General features: G+C 42.5%; 1 protein-coding gene across 1 annotated transcript in view; it reads left to right on the top strand.

Moving 5' to 3' along the window:
* The first annotated feature begins 21,332 nt into the window (after nucleotides 1-21,332).
* Nucleotides 21,333-25,591, top strand: part of LOC124572017 (trehalase-like) — a 120,750-nt gene continuing 116,491 nt past the window's right edge. Inside the window, exon 1 of the mRNA XM_047131122.1 lies at nucleotides 21,333-22,012. Coding sequence (XP_046987078.1) covers nucleotides 21,348-22,012 — 665 coding nt within the window. The 5' untranslated portion in view covers nucleotides 21,333-21,347. The remainder of the gene's footprint in view (nucleotides 22,013-25,591) is intronic.

The following is a 25,591-nucleotide window of genomic DNA, read 5'->3' as shown; positions in this document are numbered from 1 at the left end:
CGACAGAAATAGTAGGATATTATTGCCTGTATCCCGTTGTCGTCTGCTCTTACTGAGATTTTCATATTTCCCTGAACATAAGACGCCGAGAGAAATGTGTATATTCTCCGTGACGCAGCATCCCACATTCCATTCATCCTGATCCATTCGTAAAGTGCATCGGCAGCACTGAGTAATAGGAAATCTGTTGTGAGGTGACGAATAACAATGACAATGGTAGTAATAAAAAATCAGTAATCAAAGATCTTTACTGCATTACAGACGATTGTTAAGGATTAACAAAATAATCAAGAAAGACTGAGTGTTTAATTGTCGCATTGCATAGGTCTTCTTACCTCTTTGTTACTGAATTCTGTTCTGGTTGTTTGCAGAGAGAAAAGAAAGACCCCTGAACCCATACATATCGCTAGTACAACTAGATACTACCTATCAACTATCCTTGCTTTACATCACGAGACGAACATGGCGTCACCGAGCTGATATTTGAAATACATTTCTGTTTTCTCTTTCTGTCTCTCTCCCTCTCTTTATTTTTCTTTTTATTATCCGAGGAAAGCATCGAGAAGCGCGAGTAATAAGCAAGTAGGCCTATAATCTATTTACAGTTATTTTCATCGGGATACATAATGCAAAAATACACATTTTAAGTGTATTATTGCGTAATTCCAATTATTGACAGTATTCGTGAGTTTGCTCGCATTCAGTGGGCTGAAACCCGTCACAGAAGCAAGCAAAACACAAATATTTCTTGCACCATGCGCAACACACAAACGAAAGAGAAGACGGCAGTGGGATGCCGGTGATGCAGGCAATAATACCCAACTATTTCTACCGACTTAACACCATGACGACGGACAAATTGTCGTCTCAGTGTATTTTGATTATAATTCGTTAGCCTTCTTGCGACCTCGTTCTGATACCTCGTGGGAGCACGCATAATTTATTGCTTTTTGAACACCGTGCAGTAACACACAAAGATAGTAGATGGAAGGATACAAAGAAACAATCAGACTCACGGGTGTGGATCTACTACATCATTAGAAGACTAAACAAGAGGGAAACATTTTGGAAACAATGCATACGCTGATTTGTATACATCATTTGTATAGATCAGAAGAAGAAAAAGCGCAGATCTGCACAGTGCCTGCATCTGCCCTTTACTTTCTGTCCACACCAATGAGTCTGATTGTTTCTTTGTATCCTCCAATCTACTAAAATTAGATTTGAGAGCAACGATAGCCACAGCGTTCGAAGTATTCATAGTATTGTATACGTGTGTCTAAATGTCTTCCAATGCCCACTCAAAGAAGACAAGGATACACAGTCTAGCAACGGTATTATAAATACACCTCAGTTTGTGGATGAACTCAGATTAAAGGTTGACAATCATTTTGAATATTTGGCAGTACTGTACCCATTGGTGTTAAACTCGTTTTCAACCAATGATTCCCACAGCTACTGGAACACTACTTGTGATAGCTCTTACACAAAATACTTATGCAGTGCTACCAGACGAAAAGATCAACCTGACACAAACTGTGGGAAGTTTGTCACACAACCTTCGTCCCTGGAAAAAAAAAACCTTTTCCAATTTGAGATATCTGTAAACGTTGCTGCATAAGACGATTTAAGAAGAAACTAAATTCCTTCAGCTACGACAGTGTTTAAAGAAATCGTCTTAACGGCACTAAATCGTGGTTTGTGAATCGTTTACTGGCTGTACTCTGCCGCATTTCGATGGTTGGAAGGCAAAAAGCTTACTGACAAATTTCACACAAGGAAAACGGGGACGAAATGTCTCCCACTGGAAGGTCAAGCTGTTCTATTTAAATGGTTACAAAATCAGCTAAAACGAACAGTGAGGCTGTCAGTATAAGCACATTACTGTTGTCAGTATGATGTTGCACTGCCCAGGGCCTGTAATGATATAGGGCCCGTTTAGGCCAGGCATATTGTATACAGAAGTGGAAGAGAGAGCACCACTAAATTCCACAATCCGCATGCAATGCATACACACAGAAATTACTGTTACAGTCCGCACTATTGGAGCCCAATGAGTGAAATGCATATTTTCCGGTGAAAAAGAGCACTGGCAAACAGTCTTCGCTACATTAGGTTACTTAAACTGGTGTCACTCTGAGCTAGAATTTATGGTCAGCGTCTAAGTATAAGGTCAATGAGTCGGATGCGGGTTTTGCAGCTGTGAAATACTTTCCTACATTATAGAAGTGAATATTAAATGTGAGGTAATAATGCGAAAATTTTGAACTTGGATAGCTTACAATGAAAATCTTTCTGTTTATTGCAAAGGAAAACAATAGATTTTCTAAAACATTCTCTGCCATGCCCAACTTGAAACTGGTCACGTCGACCAAATCTTGTGGAAGAACTGACAGCGACGTATAACAGAAGGCAGTAAGATCCCTTGGCTTTCGGTTTGGTAGTATTCGACAGCATTTCTAGGCGCAAGTAAATTAAGAAAGTCAGCGCGTTTTTGTTATCAAGTAACGTCTTCATCAATTACTTTAGTTTTAATGTAATCTGCGAGTAATTGCTGATGTTTGATATTAACATGAAAAAGACTCCGTAGACAGGGAATGAACCTCTTCTTGGGCAACTACTTCTATAATGACCAAAAGGCATTAAATGATCTTCAAGCACATGTGCTCCAGCAACGGTATGAAGAAAATGATAGTAACAATGACGGTAATAATCGAATTATCCGGTAACTTCACACTTGACAGTGGATTTCCTCGAACTAAGAAATTTTCTGAATTAGTGAATATTTCAAAATGGCTTAACCTCGATGCCTATAAGAGCCTTTACATCCTGCTGACATGAGAATAGCATAATCTCCACGTCAGAAGATTGCTTCTACTTAACCATTTAATAGACTCGCATTTTTTCCACCGCGACTAATTTTGTAAGCTAAGCACATCATCCGTTACAGCACACTCCTGGGGCTGGGGAATGTGGCCACATTGGTCTGGTGGAACGAACTATCACAGGTGCAATGCGTGGGATCAGGCATTTACTTTTAAGAGGCACAAACAGATTTACTTTACCTCTGGTAACCTCAAGAGAAAGACGTTATAATCCAGAATCCGCATTAAACATCACGTTCCTTCATTACCAATTGGGCAGAGCCGGTTACGTTGGGAAATGAAATAGGCGGAAGTCATTGTAAACAGAAATACTGTCTCCAGTAAACTTACTTACATTAGAAGATTTTATTTTATTTGATGAAACGATAGCCATTTATATTAACAGGGCACTTATTTATCTTGTACTTGATTGAACTAGAGACGTTTGCAAAAATTTGGTGCTGGACTGTGATTCGAATTCGTATCTCATCTTTCGAGGATCTGAATCTCTCGGAACAGTATAGTTCAATCATTTCGTTCCTTTTCCCAAGACTGCAATCTTCTCTAGGTCTTCTCCAAAGGTAAGTATGTGGGTCCGAATCCTGACCCAGTACAAAAATATTCATAATTTCATTTTATGCCCTATCACGTGCATACCAGTCCGCTAGCGACAATTAACGTGCATTTTTAATGTCTGTTCATGTGTTGCCAACAATCGCAATAGGGGTCGTTGTTTCTGGTCAAATACGCACACATCTTACTGTTGGTGAGTAAGCAAGTGTTACTTAAGCTATGTTCGTGGATGATAAAGAAGGACGGTAGGGGTGCGGTTCGATTGTCGCTCAGGCACAAAAATTTGTATCCTTATTTTACATTCAAACATCTAGCAGCTGGTAAGAAAAACCGATACGTAACATTTTATTTTACTTAGTTAACAATCCTATTGCGTGCTGGGTTCATATCTCTGTCACAGAACTTCACATCATGCGCTTCATCTTTAAATGTATGAACACTTTGTTCCTTCTGAATGGAGGTATATCACACATCTTTCGTGGTTGGTTAACAGGGACGAAAGGGTCTTTAAAGGAGTCCCGGTTTATTACAAAAACTGTCGTCTTTTTTATTTCCAAGTTTAGATTTGGTTACTGATATTCCCGAAAATTTCTGTAATTCGTGCCTCTTCATGACTAGTCAGCAATATGATATGATTAGATTAGATTAGATTAATACTTGTTCCATAGATCATGAAAATGACATTTCGTAATGATGTAGAACGTGTCATTTTAATGAAAGATTTCCTTACATACCATGATTCAGTTTCTCTGCAACAATTTTTACTCTCTCTCTCTCTCTCTCATTCTTTTTTTATTTTTATCTCCCTCTCTCTCTCTCTCTCTCTCTCTCTCGCACACACACACACACACACACACACACACACACACACACACACACACGCACAGTTTTTTTTAAGTTTTACTTGTTCGTTGTGCTCGACTATCGGCGAGGCACGAAAACGTTCGTCAATGATTTTCTTAGTTTTGAGTACACTTACGAATGATACATAAAAACAACTATGAGAGTTACTGATTTATGAAGCTTACTTTGCAGTCAGTTCTGAGTATTATTAGTAACTACGCTCCAGTCCCTAAACCCAGTTACAGAAATGTGAATCAGACGGATTACGTATTTCAGGCCATAGCAGCAGCGTCTTTGAGACGTCAGCTATGGTCACTTCCCAGCCCCCTGTAGGATCGCATCGGTTCGTCTTCTTCCTGCTGGTAATGTAACTGAGATTTGGCAACAAGGCAAGGTATATTTGGCAACTCTGTGATCGACGAGTTACTTCCTGGTGCGCTCGGAATTAAGCCCCAAAGTTCACTTGATTTTTCCTGTCATTTCCATTGAATAATCTGAGTTATTATTAACGCTTGAGCTGTAACAAAAGAATGCAAATTTACGGTTTTCAGCCCAGGAAAGTCGTTGCACGTGAAAATCGCATCTAATCACGTCCTTCAAATAGCGGTTTACGAGTTCTAGCCACTACTGATGTCGTAAGAGGAGCCCTAGACGCATGCCTCTTCCGTAGTTCAGTGGGGCAGTTTGCCTTCGGCAGGGCAACAGAGCGGACGCGTCCGTGTTGACTGCGTGCGGAGCGCGAGCTCGCCTTGTTTACATTCTGACGGCCGTTGCTAAAGTGCCGGCATACCATGATCCATGGCGAACCGTTACCGTAAATCAACGCTCCTATTTACTTTGTGCAACGATTATGCCCGACCCAAAGCACTCGAGGTGGAGCGTTTTCTGCGAGAGGAAGTGAAGATTCCAGCGACCGATATTATCGGCATACATTTGTCAATCGTGAGCAGCACTGTCTATGTTAAAATAATTAACGACGCGGCGTGCGAACGCATACTACGTGAGACCAAACAGGGGCTCCGCTTCTGTCATGCTGATGGCCATTCGAACTTCCTGCTGAGGAAGTCGTCGCGGCACTACACCCATACGGCACAGTCCATGGCCACACTGCGGAGAAGTGCACACACTTTCGGACGTATCCTGTTCTAAACGGGGTCCGACAGGTCACCATTAATCTCCGAAGCCACGTCCCGTCCTACTTACAGATCGGCGGATGCCGTGCAATAATTATATACGAAGGCCAGCCTCGGAACTGTTCCGGGTGCGGCAAAGAAGGCCACCTCAGATCCGAATGCCTACAACGGCGTATTACGCAGCTTCCAGCTGCCGAAGAACCACCCACGTCGCAACCTACAGTGCTACCGGTGACCTACGCCGCTGCTCTAGCGTCTCCTACCGCTTTTCAACGTCGCCCAATCACCACAAACGACGCCACCAACGAGCCCGACCAGACACCGACGGAGAGCGCCTCGGACAGCCCGCCGCCTCGGCCGGCCAATGACGCCGCTGCGACGATGCCGACGCAACCCTGACCCCGGAAACACGATGGAGATCGACTCGCTCATCGTTCCTACAGCGGCCTTTCTGCCAGAGCGACACGACTCCCTTCCGTCGTCGGACACGGAGGGTCGCACAAGGAAACAACGTTCTCCGAAACGTCGCAAGCGACGACGTCGCACAGTTTCCGGCCAAGAGAAGACGTTACAAGTCGAGGAGATCGCAACCGTCGACCAGCACGAGGCCTCAGAACCCGCTACTGCTGACGAAGACGTTATGAGCGCGGAGACATCTAGTGGTGTGCCTGCGCCCCGTGCTGATGCCGAACTAAATCACGAACGTATCACAGGCGACATCAACAAAAGCAAAACGAGGATAATGGAATGTAGTCAAATTAAATCGGGTGATGCTGAGGGGATTAGATTAGGAAATGAGACACTTAAAGTAGTAAAGGAGTTTTGCTATTTAGGGAGTAAAATAACTGATGATGGTCGAAGTAGAGAAGATATAAAATGTAGACTGGCAATGGCAAGGAAATCGTTTCTGAAGAAGAGAAATTTGTTAACATCGAGTATAGATTTAAGTGTCAGGAAGTCGTTTCTAAAAGTATTTGTATGGAGTGTAGCCATGTATGGAAGTGAAACATGGACGATAACCAGTTTGGACAAGAAGAGAATAGAAGCTTTCGAAATGTGGTGCTACAGAGGAATGCTGAAGATAAGGTGGGTAGATCACGTAACTAATGAGGAGGTATTGAATAGGATTGGGGAGAAGAGAAGTTTGTGGCACAACTTGACTAGAAGAAGGGATCGGTTGGTAGGACATGTTTTGAGGCATCAAGGGAACACAAATTTAGCATTGGAGGGCAGCGTGGAGAGTAAAAATCGTAGAGGGAGACCAAGAGATCAATACACTTAGCAGATTCAGAAGGATGTAGGTTGCAGTAGGTACTGGGAGATGAAGAAGCTTGCACAGGATAGAGTAGCATGGAGAGCTGCATCAAACCAGTCTCAGGACTGAAGACCACAACAACAACAACAACAACAACATCACAGGCGACACTACACCAAGCACCATTACAACATCTTCTGCAGACAAAATGGAAGATACACCAGTGTCCGCTTCCACGGCGTGGCACGAGGAGGAGGTCGAGGAACAGGACCCGTTACGGGACCCTGCGCCGTCGCGGCCGCACCACTAATCGTACTCTCCCCAGAATCCCCTGCGGGCCAGCGGGATAACGTTCCGCTGCCACGCCCACGCCCTTGCGCGGACGGCAGAGTGGACCAGCCTCCAGCAGTCCGACACCAGGCCTACCGGATAGCAACCATCAACACCAAAAACATCCGTTCCAGGGTGAAAATCCGCCTTATGCAGGAGATGTTCTGGGCTTCGGATATTGATTTCGTCCTTCTGCAGGAAGTTCACTTGGCTAGTCTCTCAGATATCAATGGCTATACCGCCCACGCCTCCGCGAGTGATCCTATGGGCCGCGGGGTGGCCATCTACGTCCGCCACGGGATTTCTGTGACCGATGTCGCCTTCCTTCCATCAGCTCGGGGCATGGCACTCACTGCCATGGGGACACGCATCATTAATGTCTACGCTCCCTCAGGCACCGACGGACGGCATGAAAGAGCCCAGTTTTATTCCGAGGAAATCGCTCCCCTGTTTCTAGGGCGTTATGACCACTGCCTATTAGGAGGTGATTTTAACTGCGTTCTGCATCCCAAAGATCAGATTCCCGACTGTACTACATGCCAAGAACTATGTATAGTGGTGCGAGACCTCCTGCTCCATGATACCTGGGAAGTTCAACATGGCGACCGTTCTGGCCATACCTTTCTTACCAGTCATTCCGCAAGCCGACTAGACAGGATATGTGTCTCAAAAACTCTTAGATCTGCGATACGGGGCGCCGAACGCTGGCCGCTGGCCTTTTCCGACCATTGCGCTTACATCTGTACGGTCCTCCTTCCGCCGCAATCAGTATGGCACAGCCGTGCGCCATGGAAACTCAATACTTCACACTTGCATGACCTGGGATGTCGCCAACAAGTCACTGAAACGTGGACAGCCTGCGAACGACGCCTTCCCCGCTACCACTCGACATTGACATGGTGGTTGGACTGCTCCAAGCCGGCGATCCGGAGAACATTGATGAGATACGGGAAGGACTTCTATTATGCGATTCTCCGAGATCTGGAAGCTCAACTGCCAACCCCGAACAACCAGTTGGAACGGTAAAGAACTAAGGCGAAGATAATCGCACTGGCACGCCGGAAACTGCAAGGGGTTGTGATACGGACGCGACGCCACGATCACGCGGATTTAGAAATTCCATCCATGCATCATATAGTGTCCGACGAACGACGGCGTCGTCGGCAGATCATCAGCACTCTGACCACGCCTCATGGCACGCAGGTGACCACTCAGAATGACATCGTCCACGTATTCGTCGAGCACTACCGTCGTACTTACAGTGAAGAAGACGCTGAAACTGCAGCAGACGACTCCATTTTGCATTACGTCGCGCGCACCCTCCCCCACACAGAGGCGGATGCTTTGACAGTGGCGGTCACGCGAGACGAAGTCAACAACGCAATCGCCAAGGGTGCTGTCAACAGATCGCCCGGCATTGACGGCTTACCGATTGAGTTTTACCGTACCTTTCGGGACCTCATGGCACCACGGTGGACGACTATGTATCAAGAACTGATGACATCTGACCAAGCAATCCCACCCGCCTTTGCTGAGGGTATCATCATATCGGTCCACAAACCAGCCCGTGGTTCGATGGTCACGAGTTACAGACCACTCACCCTACTCAATGCCGATTACAAGATTTTCAAGCGCATACTGGCAATGCGGCTCCGAACAATACTCCCTCATATCCTCTCGCCAGAGCAAACGACGCCTGGGGGACAGGTTAACATACAGCCTGCCACAGGGGAATGCCGCGACTTAAATGCGATGGCGGCGGCCTGCAGACTCCGTGCAGCAGTCGTCGCTATAGACTTCGATAGCGTCTTCGATAAAGTGCGTCACCGTTTCCTGTTTTCGGTGGCAGCCAGAATGGGCATCCCCCCTCCGTTTCTCGACGTCATCCGGCGTCTTTACGACAGTGCCAGTTCACGTGTCCAAGTAAATGGACGTTTAGCAGGGCCGGTACCTATCTGCCGTTCGATACGGCAAGGGTGCCCCCTCTGTACCCTCCTGTATGCCATTGCCCTTGCGCTCCTTATTGGGGGCTTGACGACCAAGCTCTCTGGCCTCACCCTACGCCAACACACTTTTCGCTGTCGGGCATATGCTGATGACCTCCTCCTCCTCATTCGCTCCGGCTCTGAGATTCGAGAAGTCCTCGAATTGATTACCCGTTATGAGGCTACCGCTGGCAGTGCCATGAATGTCGCCAAATCTTCTGCAATGCATATTGGAAGAGGCCTCCAGGAGGGCGAAGTGGCACCCCTGCCGCTTGTGCGGACGTTCCGGTACCTTGGCATTACCTTTACCCCCACAGTCAAACGCACAGCGGCAACGAATTTCCGTCGCCTGTTACACGTCATCCGCAACGACGTCCGCCAGAACCTCTTGCGCCGCCAGGACACACTTCAACACGTTGAGTTTATTAATCTTTATGTGGCATCAAAATTGGTTCACATCGCGCAAGTTCTCCCTCTGCCAACTGCAATTGGGTGCAACCTTCAGGCGGCTTTTGGCTATTATCTCATGGCTGGTTCCATGTTTAAAGTCCGTTATGAGACACTTACCCTGCCCTCACGGGATGGTGACGTCGGGCTCGTCAATGTTCGTATGCGAGATGCAGCCTTGTACATGAGTACCATGAGAAAACAGTTGATGGGCCAGAGTACATCTCTAACACGCAGCTTGCTTCAGGTCCTCCTACCTGCTTCCAACTCACCACCGGTGTCTGTCGGCCATATCGAGCCTCATTTGTCTCATATTTCGACCTTTTTCGTCGACTACAGTTACATACATACCAGTCTCCCAGATACGCGCCCACCCAGGACTAAGGATTTTTACAGCCTGCTGCTGCGCTGTGTTCCCCGGAATGTGATGGAGACCAAACATCCCTCCATCCAGTGGCCCATAGTGTGGACTACCGTCCACCAGCCCTTCCTCCCTACGAACGTCCGGGCACTGTGGTATCACATAGTCAACAGGAAATTTGCCACGAAGCAGCGACTGCACAACATTGGCTTGTCAGAATCCCCTCTTTGTCTCTTTTGCCAGCAACTGGACACTGATGAACACCATCTGACATGCACCTCATCGCAAGATGTGTGGCGCTTCATGCAGCAAATAATTGCCTGCTATCTCCGGGTGCCACCAGACACAATCGAACTTCGAACGTTTCTATACCCGGAGGACAGACATTTTTCCGCCGCCAAATATGCTATTACGTGGGTCAAAAGGTGGGCGGTCGCTTATGTCTTTCATGAGGGACCTAAATCCCACCTCGACTGCTGGACCTATTTACGAACAGCCCATGCAGCTCTCGAAAACACGCCATGTTACCGAACATTATTTGCTAACTATCTTCGAGCGGTCTTTGTTAGACCTCCACTGAGTTGGGGGGGGGGGGGGGGTGCCTGGCTCAGAGGGCACCTACCCCTCCTCCCCCGGCGGTGTCTGAGTTTAAACCGCCTACGATCGATTCTATTTCTGACCTCCGCGGATGGGAGAGCGCGTCACAGACTGCGCGGATTTTATTTCTTTTTGCTTTTCCTTTTTCTTTTCCTTTTCTTTAACCAGAATTTATACTTATTTCCCTCTTCCGCCGATGTGTTTCACATAATTTAATGATAATAGTGAATATTACAAAAACACATGCAAATAAATAAATAACAACAACGCCTTCCACTACTGTTGATTCCTGTGTCTCCCACTTCCCTAAGCACCACAGGCTCGGTGATGGTGAGGGGGACACTATGGCCAGGCCTCGGGTTTCGACCCCTGCCCACATTGCCCCCCGAGCCCCCACCGGTCCACAACCACCCCAAAATAAAATAAAATAAAATAAATAAAAAAGGTGGTAAAAAAGAAGATGGATAGAGCGTCTGCCATAAAATAAAATAATAATAATAAAAAAAGTGGAAACGTGCTAATCTAGATTCGAACCTGGGTTCTCCGATTCCCAGCCAATTACCTTGGCCATTGCGCTATCAGTGCTGTCGGCGAAAGGCGTTAAACTTGTGGGTACAGAAGCGTCAATTGTAAAAGTTTCTTACTTCGATTTCTGGAAAAGTATGCATTTTCGAACCCTATACCTGACGTTGAAAAATGCTCTATTTACAATTATCTATCGATCCCACCAATTTTGAGTCGATTCCTAGTCATAACGTTTAGGGGCGATTTTCTCAAAATTGCGGGGGTGTTGACCCAAAATATCTTAGATTCCTTCGTTTTAGGTTGTTCACAAGCGACCTGCCAATTTGAGCTGAATCGGTTGGCCGTGTCTGAGGCCTTCCCCTTGTCAGACCGCTCTTAATAAGGGATCTGGTCCCTTCGTGACAGTACAGCTCGACTGCAGTTTGTTGTTTGTTCAAAACTGCACATTCCTCAGCATCTCCACATATTGTGCGTGAAAGGGTTCGAATCCTGGACCGGCATTACAGCTTTCATTATGTATTATAAAGCTCTAGCATGAGAACACCTATCTGCTGGTGGGTAACAATTTTGATTTTCAATGTATTTTCATTCGTTGTCAACACTAACGGTATCTGACGTTTTTGAGTCCTAGTGAGACACAGAACTGTTTGCGAAATCGTTGTAAATTCAAGGATGTTATTCCGAGCTGCTGGTGGAGAAAAATTCGGTAGCTGACGTTTCTTTGTGTGCAGTCAACAACGATATGTGTGGGGCTCGATTCCCAGTCAGCACTGAACTCTTCGTCATATTATTTCTAGTTCAAACATGTCCCATGTCGCTGCTGGTGTAACAAACCCACTTTTAACGTTCGTTTTTTCTAGAATATAACAGCGATAGGTGCCAGGTTGGATTCCTGGGAAAGAAAAAATTAATGTTTCGTCTCGTCATTTCAGTTAAAACATGTAGCTACTGCCGAGAAAATCCGATATGTCACAGTTGATAGTGCTTCGATGACAATCCAATTAGGTTCTGGGTTCGAATCCCTGTCCAACACAAAGCCTTACCTCAGGCCATTTCAAGTAAGTAACTTGTGAAGAAGCAGTATTTAACATCTCTCGTAGTTCGTTAACAAGGACAATACATGCTGGGAAGGAATTCACGTCCGTTAACAATGTTTACGTTGTTGTTGTTGTTGTGGTCTTCAGTCCTGAGACTGGTTTGATGCAGCTCTGCATGCTAATCTATCCTGTGCAAGCTCCTTCATGTCCCAGTACCTTCTGCAACCTACATCCTTCTGAATCTGTTTAGTGTATTCATCTCTTGGTCTCCCTCTACGATTTTTACCCTCCACGCTGCCCTCCAATGCTAAATTTGTGATCCCTTGACGCCTCAGAACATGTCCTACCAACCGATCCCTTCTTCTAGTGAAGTTGTGCCACAAACTTCTCTTCTCCCCAATCCTATTCAATACCTCCTCATTAGTTACGTGATCTACCCACCTAATCTTCAACATTCTTCTGTAGCACCACATTTCGAAAGCTTCTATTCTCTTCTTGTCCAAACTATTTATTGTCCATGTTTCACTTCCATACATGGCTACACTTCATACAAATACTTTCAGAAACGACTTCCTGACACTTAAATCTATACTCGATGTTAACAAATTTCTCTTCTTCAGAAACGCTTTCCTTGCCGTTGCCAGTCTACATTTTATATCCTCTCTACTTCGACCATCATCAGTTATTTTGCTCCCCAAATGTCAAAACTCCTTTACTACTTTAAGTGTCTCATTTCCTAATCTAATTCCCGCAGCATCACCCGACTTAATTCGACTACATTCCATTGTCCTCGTTTTGCTTTTGTTGATGTTCATCTTATACCCTCCTTTCAAGACACTGTCCATTCCGTTCAACTGCTCTTCCAAGTCCTTTGCTGTCTCTGACAGAATTACAATGTCATCGGCGAACCTCAAAGTTTTTATTTCTTCTCCCTGGATTTTAATACTTACTCCAATTTTTTCTTTTGTTTCCTTTACTGCTTGCTCAATATAGAGATTGAATAACACCGGGGAGAGGCTAAAACCCAATCTCACTCCTTTCCCAACCACTACTTCCCTTTCATGTCCCTCGACTCTTATAACTGCCATCTGGTTTCTGTACAAATTGTAAATAGCCTTTCGCTCCCTGTATTTTACCCCTGCCACCTTCAGAATTTAAAAGAGAGTATTCCAGTTAACATTGTCAAAAGCTTTCTCTAAGTCTACAAATGCTAGAAACGTAGGTTTGCCTTTTCTTAATCTTTCTTCTAAGGTAAGTCGTAAGGTTAGTATTGCCTCACGTGTTCCAACATTTCTACGGAATCCAAACTGATCTTCCTCGAGGTCTGCTTCTACCAGTTTTTCCATTCGTCTGTAAATAATTCGCGTTATTATTTTGCAGCTGTGGCTTATTAAACTGATAGTTCGGTAATTTTCACATCTGTCAACACCTGCTTTCTTTGGGATTGGAATTATTATATTCAAGTCTGAGGGTATTTCGCCTGTCTCGTACATCTTGCTCACCAGATGGACGAGTTTTGTCATGACTGGCTCTCCCAAGGCCGTCAGTAGTTGTAATGGAATGTTGTCTACTCCCAGGGCCTTGTTTCGACTACGGTCTTTCAGTGCTCTGTCAAACTCTTCACGCCGTATCGTATCTCCCATGTCATCTTCATCTATATCCTCTTCCATTTTCATAATATTGTCCTCAAGTACATCACCCTTGTATAGACCCTCTATATACTCCTTCCACCTTTCTGCTTTCCCCTCTTTGCTAAGAACTGGGTTTCCATCTGAGCTCTTGATATTCATACAAGTGGCTCTCTTTTCTCCAAAGGTCTCTTTAATTTTCCTGTAGGCTGTATCTATCTTACCCCTAGTGAGATAAGCCTCTACATCCTTACATTTGTCCTCTTGCCATGCCTGCTTAGCCACTTTGCACTTCCTGTCGATATCATTTTTGAGACGTTTGTATTCCATTTTGCCTGCTTCATTTACTGCATTTTTATATTTTCTCCTTTCATCAATTAAATTCAATATTTCTTCTGTTACCCAAGGGTTTCTACTAGCCCTTGTCTTTTTACCTATTTGATCCTCTGCTGCCTTCACTACTTCATCCCTCAAAGCTACCCATTCTTCTTCTACTGTATTTCTTTCCCCCATTCTTGTCAATTGTTCCCTTATGCTCTCCCTGAAACTCTGTACAACCTCTGGTTTAGTCAGTTTATCCAGGTCCCATCTCCTTAAATTAGCACCTTTTTGTAGTTTCTTCAGTTTTAATCTACAGTTCATAACCAATAGATTGTGGTCAGAGTCCACATCTGCCCCTGGAAATGTCTTACAATTTAAAACCTGGTTCCTAAATCCCTGTCTTACCATTATATAATCTATCTGATACCTTTTAGTATCTCCAGGATTCTTCCATGTATACAACCTTCTTTTATGATTCTTGAACCAAGTGTTAGCTATGATTAAGTTATGCTCTGTGCAAAATTCTACCAGACGGCTTCTTCTTTCATTTCTTAGCCCGAATCCATATTCACCTACTATGTTTCCTTCTCTCCCTTTTCCTACACTCGAATTCCAGTCACCCATGACTATTAAATTTTCGTCTCCCTTCGCTACCTGAATAATTTCTTTTATCTCATCATACATTTCTTCAATTTCTTCGTCAGCTGCAGAGCTAGTTGGCATATAAACTTGTACTACTGTAGTAGGCATGGGCTTCGTGTCTATCTTGGCCACTGTAATACGTTCACTATGCTGTTTGTAGTAGTTTACCCACACTCCTATTTTTTTATTCATTATTAAACCTACTCCTGCATTACCCCTATTTGATTTTGTATTTCTACTAGCCCTTTTGTATATCTACTAGCCCTTGTCTTTTTACCTATTTGATCCTCTGCTGCCTTCACTACTTCATCCCTCAAAGCTACCCAGAAGTCTTGTTCCTCCTGCCACCGAACTTCACAAATTCCCACTATATCTAACTTTAACCTATCCATTTCCCGTTTTAAATTTTCTAACCTACCTGCCCGATTAAGGGATCTGACATTCCACGCTCTGATCCGTAGATCGCCAGTTTTCTTTCTCCTGATAACGACGTCCTCTTGAGTAGTCCCCACCCGGAGATCCGAATGGGGGACTATTTTACCTCCGGAATATTTTACCCAAGAGGACGCCATCATCATTTACCCATACAGTAAAGCTGCATGCCCTCGGGAAAAATTACGGCTATAGTTTCCCCTTGCTTTCAGCCGTTCGCAGTACCACAACAGCAAGGCCGTTTTGGTTAGTGTTACAAGGCCAGATCAGTCAATCATCCGGATTGTTGCCCCTGCAACTACTGAAAAGGCTACTGCCCCTCTTCAGGAACCACACGTTTGTCTGGCCTCTCAACAGATACCCCTCCGTTGTGGTTGCACCTACGGTACGGCTATCTGTATCGTTGCGGCACGCAAGCCTCCCCACCAACGGCAAGGTCCATGGTTCATGGGGGGAGGTTTACGTTATGTTATTTAAAGTTGATATTTGCTAATTGATACTGTCTAAAATCGAGGTATATCACTCTCTGTATGTCTAGTCAGGAATGACTGTTAGTTTCCGTCAGTCACAAAGTCTTTGCTTAGTCTGCATGACCTGGGTTTGAATCCATATGCAGAACGAGATGGTTCGTCGTGTCTTTTGTAGTTCATACATATTCTCAACTAGCTGCTCGTGAATAACTTAAATTTTTAATGTCATTTTGTGTTAAATAATAAGTACGGTATGTTATTTTGAAGAGGAAATCATGAATACGACGCACTTACTACGTGAATTATCTATCTGACGTAATAACGAGAGTGGTAACATTTCATGTATGTCATTTATTGTAATAAATGTGAACTTACAAGCCTGAAGAACCGTCTTATCTATGATAAGATGTTCCCTGATATTTGTAGTACATTGGTATTACTTTACATCTTGAGTTATTGCGATACAGAGCAGTGTTTTCTAGAGGTGACTTCTTGGAACCATTTTCAATAGTCAAACGACTGTACCTAGGGGCGATTAGAGGACCTGCTAGACAGCTGCGCTATGTGGGTTGCATTCGAATCAGGCGAAATTCAATTCAGGTCGTTCGGATACTTTTGAGCACGACTGTACACTTGATAGAACTGGAAAACATGTTAAAACATTTCAAGGTAACTGAAATGCAGAGAATGGTATGTTTCCGTGAAGTATAAAATCCCGACTAAAATTTAAAGCAATTCATACAGTTATTGCTAAAGAAGTTCGTATGAGGTACAGGTATATGGAGTTCCCTCAAGAACTCACAGCAAGCTGATATATTATCATTATATTGTAAACTGCCCCAGGAAATCAGAGATGAAGTTAAGGTGCTGTTGAAATTCAATTTCTATCATAGTACCTGAACGCCAAAAACAAAGGTATCAAAGTACCATTATTGCTTTGCCTGAGAATTATTTATGATACAGTAGTATTAATATGCCTATAGTGTAAAAACCAAACACATCACATTACAAAAATAAACACACAAACATATGCGTACATAAATCAGATAATTATTCTCAAACACATAAATAACATACTCAAAAAAATTAAACTCACTGAATGGTGAGCAAAAATATAAGTAACGTCTGTGTGCAACAAATTTTACAAAAATGTTCTTGTAAGGTAGCTACATGCAAGATTTAGCTGACTAAACAAAATACAGCCAAGTACAAAGTTAGTGCACATTGTCCAGACAAGAACAAAATCAGTTGAAATTTTACTGTTTAATTTCTGAGTAGATCTGTTGTAGTAAACATCATTTGTGATACTTTTTCGTTTGATAGACGGGATTGTCTGTCTGTTATTGTTTGCACCCGCTTTGAAAAATATGCCCTCACGTGGAACAGAGGTGGCCGTAGTACAAAGACGACGTTTCATTGTTTCAAACAGCGTAGGAAACAACACACAATTTTCTTTTCACAACAGAAACTGATCTTCATTTGTGTATTAGCGGCATCTTTATACAGGGTGGTCCATTGGTAGTGATGGGGCCAAATATCTCACGAAATATGCATCAAACGAAAAAACTACAAAGAACGAAACTCGTCTAGCTTGAAGGGGGAAACCAGATGGCGCTGTGGTTGGCCGGCTAGATGGCGCTGCCATAAGTCAAACGGATATCAACTGCACTTTTTTAAATAGGAACCTCCATTTTTTATTACATATTCATGTAGTACGTAAAGAAATATGAATGTTTTAGTTGGACCACTTTTTTCGCTTTGTGATAGATGGCGCAGTAATAGTCACAAACATATGGCTCACAATTTTAGACGAACAGTTGGTAACAGGTGGGCTTTTTAAATTATAATAAAGAACGTAGGTACGTTTGAACATTTTATTTCGGTTGTTCCAATGTGATACAAGTACCTTTGTGTACTTATCATTTCTGAGAACGCATGCTGTTACAGCGTGACTACCTGTAAATACCACATTAATGCAATAAGTGCTCAAATGATGTCCGTCAACCTCAATGCATTTGGCAATACCTGTAACGACATGTGAAACGTCAACCACGACTTGCAACAAATGATGATGCCCAAGTGGGTGTTTTAGCTACTGTCGCAGTTATTCCGCACATCAGTAGCAGACAAATTGTGCGAGAGTCGGGAATCTCAAAAACGTCGGTGTTGAGAACGCTACATCAACATCGATTGAACCCGTACCATATTTCTATGCACCAGGAATTGCATGGCGTCGAGTTTGAACGTCGTGTACAGTTCTGCCACTGGTCACAAGAGCAATTACGGGACGATGACAGATTTTTTGCACGCGTTCTATTTAGCGACGAAGCGTCATTCACCAACAACGGTAACGTAAACCGGCATAATATGCGCTATTGGGCAACGGAAAATCCACGATGGCTGGGACAAGTGGAACATCAGCGACCTTGGCGGGTTAATGTATGGTGCGGCATTATGGTAGGAAGGATAATTGACCCCCATTTTATCGATGGCATATCTAAATGGTGCAATGTATGCTGATTTAGAACGCAATGTTCTACCGATATTACTACAAGATGTTTATCTGCATTACAGAATAGCGATGTACTTCCAACGTGATGGATGTCCGTCACATAGCTCGCGGTTGAAGCGGTACTGAATAGTATATTTCATGACAGGTGGATTGGTCGTCGAAGCACCATACCATAGCCCGCACGTTCACCGGATCTGACGTCCCCGGATTTCATTCTGAGGGGAAATTTGAAGGATATTTGCTATCGCGATCCACCGACAACGCCTGGCAACATGCGTCAGCGCATTGTCAGTGCATGTGCGAACATTACGGAAGGCGAACTACTCACTGTTGAGAGGAATGTAGTTACACGTATTGCCAAATGCATTGGGGTTGACGGGCATAATTTTGAGCATTTATTGCATTAATGTGGTATTTACAGGTAATCACGCTGTAACAACATGCGTTCTCAGAAATGATAAGTTCACAAGGGTACATGTATCACATTGGAGCAACCAAAATAAACTGTTCAAACACACCTACATTCTGTATTTTAATTTAAAAAAGCTGCCTGTTACCAATTGATCGTCTAAAATTGTGAGCCATATGTTTGTGACTATTACAGCACTATGTATCACAAAGCGAAAAAAGTGGTCCAACTAAAACACTCATATTTCTTTACGTACTACACGAATTTGTAATAAAAATGGGGGTTCCTGTTTAAAAAAACGCAGTTGATATCCGTTTGACCTATGGCAGCGCCATCTAGCTGGCCAACCATAGCGCCATCTGGTTTCCCCCTTCAAGCTAGACAAGTTTCGTTCTTTGTTGTTTTTTCGTTTGCGCTTATTTCGTGAGATATTTGGCCCAGTCGCAATCAATGGACCACCCTGTATATTTATCGAGCTCGACTATACTTGCAGCACGTGGATTGTCCTCCTACAGCTTGGTCAAAATCTTGCCAAATGTTGCCACTGCTAGAGTTGAATGTGCTCACTACAACTGGTTTGACTGGTGCTGGATTGTCTGTATTATACAGAGTAGCGTTCTATCGTATTGCACAGCACTTGTTAATTATGGTATCTTTTGTTTCGTTTAAACGATGCCCGGTTTTTGGAATCCATGCTCCCGGAAGCGAGGATCCAATAATGCTGCTTCACAAGCAATTGCTTTATCTGCAAATCTTTGAAAGAGGCGGGTACAGGTTCCATCCTCAAGTTACTGTATTAGTGGCTTCATTGCTGTAATCTGAGTTTTTCAGTCTCAGACAATGACTTTCTAAACATTTGCTTAATAAGACAACTTTTGACAAGGAAACAATTAGTCCATTCCAAGCACAAGTGGACTGAAACAGCGTTATTTTGAAACAACGATACAGTTTCTGTGTCTGGCTCGAGATCGAATCTGCTCCCGTTATCCGAGACAGAGCGGAATGAAACCCCACTGTTTTGAAACAGTGAAACAGCCGTTTCGAAGCACTGAAACAGTTCCACGTGTCGATACTCTACTGTATATCGAAACATAGAAACAGTGGCCAAGTCTATTGGTAACTGTTTGTGCACATGATCGAAAGTGAATGTAACGATCCGTCGCATGATCGGGCAAGGTGGCGGAACTAATGAGGAAAGCGTTCGAAAACGTTATCATGAAGCGGAGTGTATGGTGACGTAATGGAATATATTGTGAAAAATGCTGTCGTATATAACAGAAGATTCCGTAAAATTTAAACAGTACTCTTAGGTTTCCGCGTAACCACCAAATCTGGACTTTCGAAAATACCACACAAAATTTTTCGAAACGATCACTGGGCTGTGGTAGAGATCGGGTCGTCACTACAACGTTATCCTCCAGTCACATTAGTTGGCCTTAAATCAAATTATAACATTAGAATACGAATTAATATCCCAAGAACTCCTGTCATATTCCGAGAAACATGCAGTACAAGAAATATATACGACAACCAGTAACCAACTTTGGTAACAAATATTAATGTATTTTCTTATTTATACATAATGTAGGCTCTTTCTCTGGGCAGTTATTGTTAAATGTAAATCATCTTTCACGGTCAGATATCTTGTCTCTCTTCTAGAAGAACACACAACGGAAAAAATATGAAAGTCGTCATGGAACATTAAATCAAATTAAATCCTTTTGTTTGTCTGAAGACAACATTGATGTTGCGTGAGACATCCCCTGGTGCAAAATATTTCTTCACAGAATGTAATGTTACAGCAGAATACAGTAGTAAATATTTAATTTACGTGTCAATTTACATTTGTATATTATTCAGCTTATAATATACAGCATTTAGTTCACTTAACAATGAAATTATTAAATCGTTTACATTATTAGTTTACTACATATGACTTCCTCAACATTATGGAGGACCTTTCCTTTTAGCCATGATTCCATACATTTTGAGTGTATTGCCTGGCAGTTCCTTCACACTATGTTCGCAATGTCTCACGAAGACAAAGCATAATAATGAGCTTAAGCCTAATAAACGGTAAAATAACTTTAGTATTCTGCTACACTAAATGCTCCGTATTAAACCGTTGTCCATTTTTCAGCGGGCACTGCAATGGGACAGGTAGATCGAGTAAACAGGTTTTGCATGCAAGTACCTTTAGCGAACAGTTCTTTGACAAGTACGGCAAGAGGAATCGTGCGTATAAGTAAAACTGCTGCTGCTGGATATAGATTTCCAGCTGAAGGACACCAACAATGCCGTCAGTGCTCACTTCCTGTTCACAAAGTTTTGAGGATTGTAAGTGATTCAGTTCCTATTGGTTCAACAGGAAGATATCACTCTACATCAAAGAAAGATTGTGAAGCAGTGGAACATATTTTTAGTTAAAATATTCTCGATGCAATCAATCGATGATCACGGACTTTAAACATTTACTTTCCTTTCTTTTGGGCGAATCAAACGTTGTACCATGGAGTAATTAAAGGGGTTAGTTGTTTAGTAAAATGAAATTTATCTTCAAAGGTACAGTACATATAAAACCTTAAGAATGCCATGACGTTCTTTTTCGATAGCTTGTCTAAAATCATGCTAACATCTGACTGCAGTAACTCTTTGCTAGGGAGAATATCTGTGATGCGAAAGTTAAAAAGTTTTTCAGTTGTTCTGGTTTTCTTCATTTAGGTATCAGCAATGTGAAATTTAGGGTCGTCATTAAGAAGAACAAACATTTTCTAAATTTTCCAGTAACAATCTGTCGTTTCTCTTCTTGAACTAGAGATCAAGAATGTGGTTTTGGAAGGCAGTAACGCTACTTTTGTGCATTGTGTCCGCGGCGCACATCGTGTCCTGCTATCTTTGTACGCATCAGATATATTGTCAAGGCAGACTGCTGCATGAAGTGCAAATGAATTCTCTCTTTCCGGACTCGAAGACTTTTGTTGACATGAAATTAAGGATGTCGGACGCAGAGACGACAAAAGACTTCGAACTGCTTTTAAATAAAACGGGTGGAGCAAGTCCTAGTAGACCAGAACTCGAACAATTCGTCAAGGACCATTTTGAGCCGGTTGCTAGCGAGTTCGAAAAGTGGAATCCACCTGACTGGAAGCCTTCGCCGGTTTTTCTGAAGAAGATAAAGGATCCGCGACTGTGGGAATTCGCCAAGAAACTGAATGGAATCTGGAAATTTCTTGGACGACGCATAACTGATTTGGTGCGCGAGAATCAGGAGCTGTACTCCATCATTTATATGCCTTACGGTGTGATAATTCCCGGAGGCCGCTTCCGAGAAATATATTATTGGGACTCATACTGGATTATCCGTGGACTGCTCAAGTGTGAAATGTATTATACAGCTAGGGGCATCCTGGCCAACTTCCTGCTGATGGTTCGTCAGTTTGGACTCGTACCTAATGGCGGTCGTATCTATTATACCGGGCGCTCGCAGCCACCATTATTGCTGCCAATGGTGAAAAGCTATATGGATGCTACCAACGACATTGACTTTCTCCGTGAACACCTAGATACACTTGAGAAGGAATATTCATTTTGGATTGGGAACCGCACTGTAACTGTCACCAAAGGAGGCAAGAAATACCGTATGGCGAGGTTTGAAGCAAATTATAATGTACACGCTCTAAAGTTATAATACTCGCTCTCTTGACCCACGCGATTCGATGATTTTACCAGCTGGCATCATTTAATTTCCTGTTCTTTTCATTTCGTTTTTCACCTCCAAGCAGATCCTAAGCAAAATTGCTATGGTATGTTTCTGAAATTCTCAAAGTCATTTGCTCTTTACATTCGGATCTGAACTGTTAATGAAAGGTTAAATGCATTTCCATAGTTTTTATTACATATACCTGTCCTACACACGCCGATAAATGACTTTCTATTTCCTCAGTCTCTTGTCGCTACTTTCTCCATTTTATTTATTTATTTTTTTTTTCGAGCAAGCTACTTTTTTGAGGATCTGATTGTGTATACGCAAATAATAATAGTTACAACTTCTAGAAGTGCTTGAAAATACCCATTTTAAGGGGTATGCAGTATGCACCATATCTCTCTCTTGGCTACCTTATATACCCTTGTCCTCAGCCAGATATGACTATCTCATGAATTTCATTTTAATGTCGCTTTCTATCTAAACATAGTTACAATTGATGTGTTGGATTAAAGATAAAACTGCCACAAGACAAGCTAACCACAAAACAGAGGAAACCTGGGGCAAAGACCAGGCACATAAAGTTGTGATTTTATTGTTCCTGTCTCTCTCCCTCCCTCCCTACCCCCTCCCATTCCTCTCTCTTCCCCCCCCCCCCCCCTCCCCCTCCCCACGCTGCCATCCCCGTCTCCTTTAATGCTGCAAACTGAAACATGACTTCTTTGTAAATTCATAACTGCAGTAGGTGTACATGAGGAGAACGAGAAAGTTAACAGCTAATGACGGGCTTATGAGTAAAAAGACAAGATCCAGCCACCAAAGTGAAACAAAGTTCTCAGCCATCTCAATATTGGGCACTGTCGTCTGATGCATGACATCCTCCATTAGCAGGAAGACGTACCTTCCATAGTGCTTGTAGAGCTTGGGTAACAGGGCACAGTCTAGACTTCGATAATGGTATGTCATGTGTTGACAGACTGTCTGATTTTTATTAAAGCGAGTGCAACCCATGATTTTGATATGGACTTGTCATGAATTTTAATCGACGACAATAGGCACCAGTAATTTATGTAAGACTTGTAATCTTTTTTACACAATTTTAGTTATTGGCATAATCCGTATCACTTCAGGTAGGGGGGCTACCTTCATAGTGTCAGATGTTATTGAGTTTAGCATATATTAAAATTCAGGAGTAAGTAAGAGACACATATTTTTTTTTTTTGTTTTCTCCAATAAAATTCCTGTCCTGAGATAGAGGCCTCTGAAGATGACACTGCCAACACCATTTTGAAGATGCGAATTTCGGGATTTTTTTTAAAATGCTGTGTATCTCTGTAACAGTTCTACATATTTTGTTAGAGTTTTTTTTATTTTAAAGATAATTGATTTATGATTACAATCGTATCCTCCATTTGGACATATCTGTCAAAGGTCTTTTACTGTCGTCTTTTGAATTATTTTTATCATTTGCAGAAAAAGATTTGTTTTTGCAAAAATGCCAATCCAGAAAAGTTAGATTTTTTTCTGTTGATTGGTACCATGTAGTACTATATTCTCTGTAAAGGAGAGCTTCCACTTTTAAGTTGGACAGGTTTAATTTGAAAAAATAATTGTTTTAACTTTCAAGGGTAATTATGTCTTCACAGAAGTTGTTTCTTACTAATTTATTTGTTACAATGTTTATTTTTATTGTCTTTGTTGCAGTTATTTCTTCATTTTCATTGTTGCAGATATTTCTTACCCTGTGTTGTAGTTTGTCAATTTCATTGACGTGGTTGTTCATTGCATGTTACTTTATTGTAGTTGTTGAGTGCTAATTTGTTTACTGAAGAGGCTTCTTAGAAATCTGAGACTTTATTCAGGTTGGAAATAAGTGTTCTCATGTGAAGAATCTCTTTTGAAGTGAAGATGTTTCCTGTGACGACTTTTTGTGCTCTAAATGTTTTGACAGAATAACTACAATGATAGTATCTGAACAAGGTGAAGCCTCCAATGGTGCAGATTTTGCATCAATAGAGGAAGAATTAAATACCCTGAGTCAGTCAACTACAGAGGTAGGTGTTAATCCTGTTAATAAATCGTGGTCAGTGAAGTCAAGCCATAAGCTCTATGCATCAAGAAACACAGAGAAATTACTAAAACTATGAATGAATACACTACAGCAAAACTGACCACACTCTTGAAAGTAGAAATTCAATCTTCAGAGGAAAATGAATCAAAGCACTCTTGCACCTCTTGCCAGGAATTTTTCACAAATATCAATTCAGCTGTTGAATATTGTGCATCCTACAGTGAAAAGGTGAAAGTTGTAACTATTAATCCAGAGACATTTTCAAAGAAAAAATTTTTGAACCATGTTCTATCAGTATCAAAGTACATGGCAGACAAACCAAGAAATGTGAGGTCTGTAAAAGGAGTCTTTGGAAGACCAGATCCCTGTTATGGTCATCCTGTAGAAGCAGCTCAAGTTCAAATATTGCAGTCATTTTATCTGGAAGATAAATGGGACTGTTCTCACAGAGTGCCAACTGAAAAGACACTGTAACTGTAACAGTTGAAGGTCAAAAAATTGTGAAAGTGAAGAGGTACATGACTCGCAGTATTAAAGAAACTTTTGCAATTTATAAAGCAACTATACAACTTCACATATTGGAAGATCAAAATTTTATGTACTACGACCTAAGTGGGTAGTTCCACACCCATCCAGAGATATCTGTTTATGCGTGTACTGTGCGAATTTTGAACGTGGTAAGTGTGAAGAACTTACTGGAGCATGTGACATATGACACCTTGGTTTGGCTGTGTGGAGTCGTTAGTAGTCTGTGATGTAAAGTGAGAGACTTCTTGTTCCATGATTGGGGTGAGTGCCCTGGAAAGAGAGGACTGTCTTAGAAACTTGGCCTGGAAGATGTAGAAGATAACTTTTCAGAAGTTATATATGCGATATGGGAGAAAAATAAACTAATTAAGAAAACTGTTGCCTTTGACAGTTTCATTGATGAACTTGATAAATGGTCAGTGAAAGAAGTAGCACACCAGCATATGAAGAAATTGCAATGACAACACATTGCAGAAGTGAAACGGTGTGTACAGGCTGAAGAACTATGTTTAGTGCTTCACTGTGATTTTGCTGATAACTGGTCTATAATTCTCCCACAAGAAGTACAAGGGTATCATTGGAGTAATGACCAGATTTCAATTTTTCCAGGAGTGACATATTTTCAAAACAAGACTACAAGTGTTGCAGTTATAAGTGATGGCACAGGACATGACTCAGCACATGCTTTGCTAGCAATGCACAAAATTCTTCAACTGCAAACAGAGATAGAGAAGATCATAATTATTTCTGACAGTGCTCCTAGTCATTTTAAAAATCGCTACCAACTGTTTGAATTGAGAATCGCTTGTACCAACTAACTGGGTATTCAGTGCTACTGATCATAAGAAGGGGTCTTGTGATGATGTAGGAGGCCTGCTGAAGCACCATGCTACAAGACATAATCTTTCCAGACCAACTACATCTG

Source organism: Schistocerca americana, chromosome 1 (genome assembly GCF_021461395.2).
Source record: "Schistocerca americana isolate TAMUIC-IGC-003095 chromosome 1, iqSchAmer2.1, whole genome shotgun sequence".
In the NCBI taxonomy this organism is placed as follows: Eukaryota; Metazoa; Arthropoda; class Insecta; order Orthoptera; family Acrididae; genus Schistocerca; species Schistocerca americana.
Note: the sequence above shows the minus strand (reverse complement) of the source record. Positions and strands in the feature narration are given on the sequence as shown.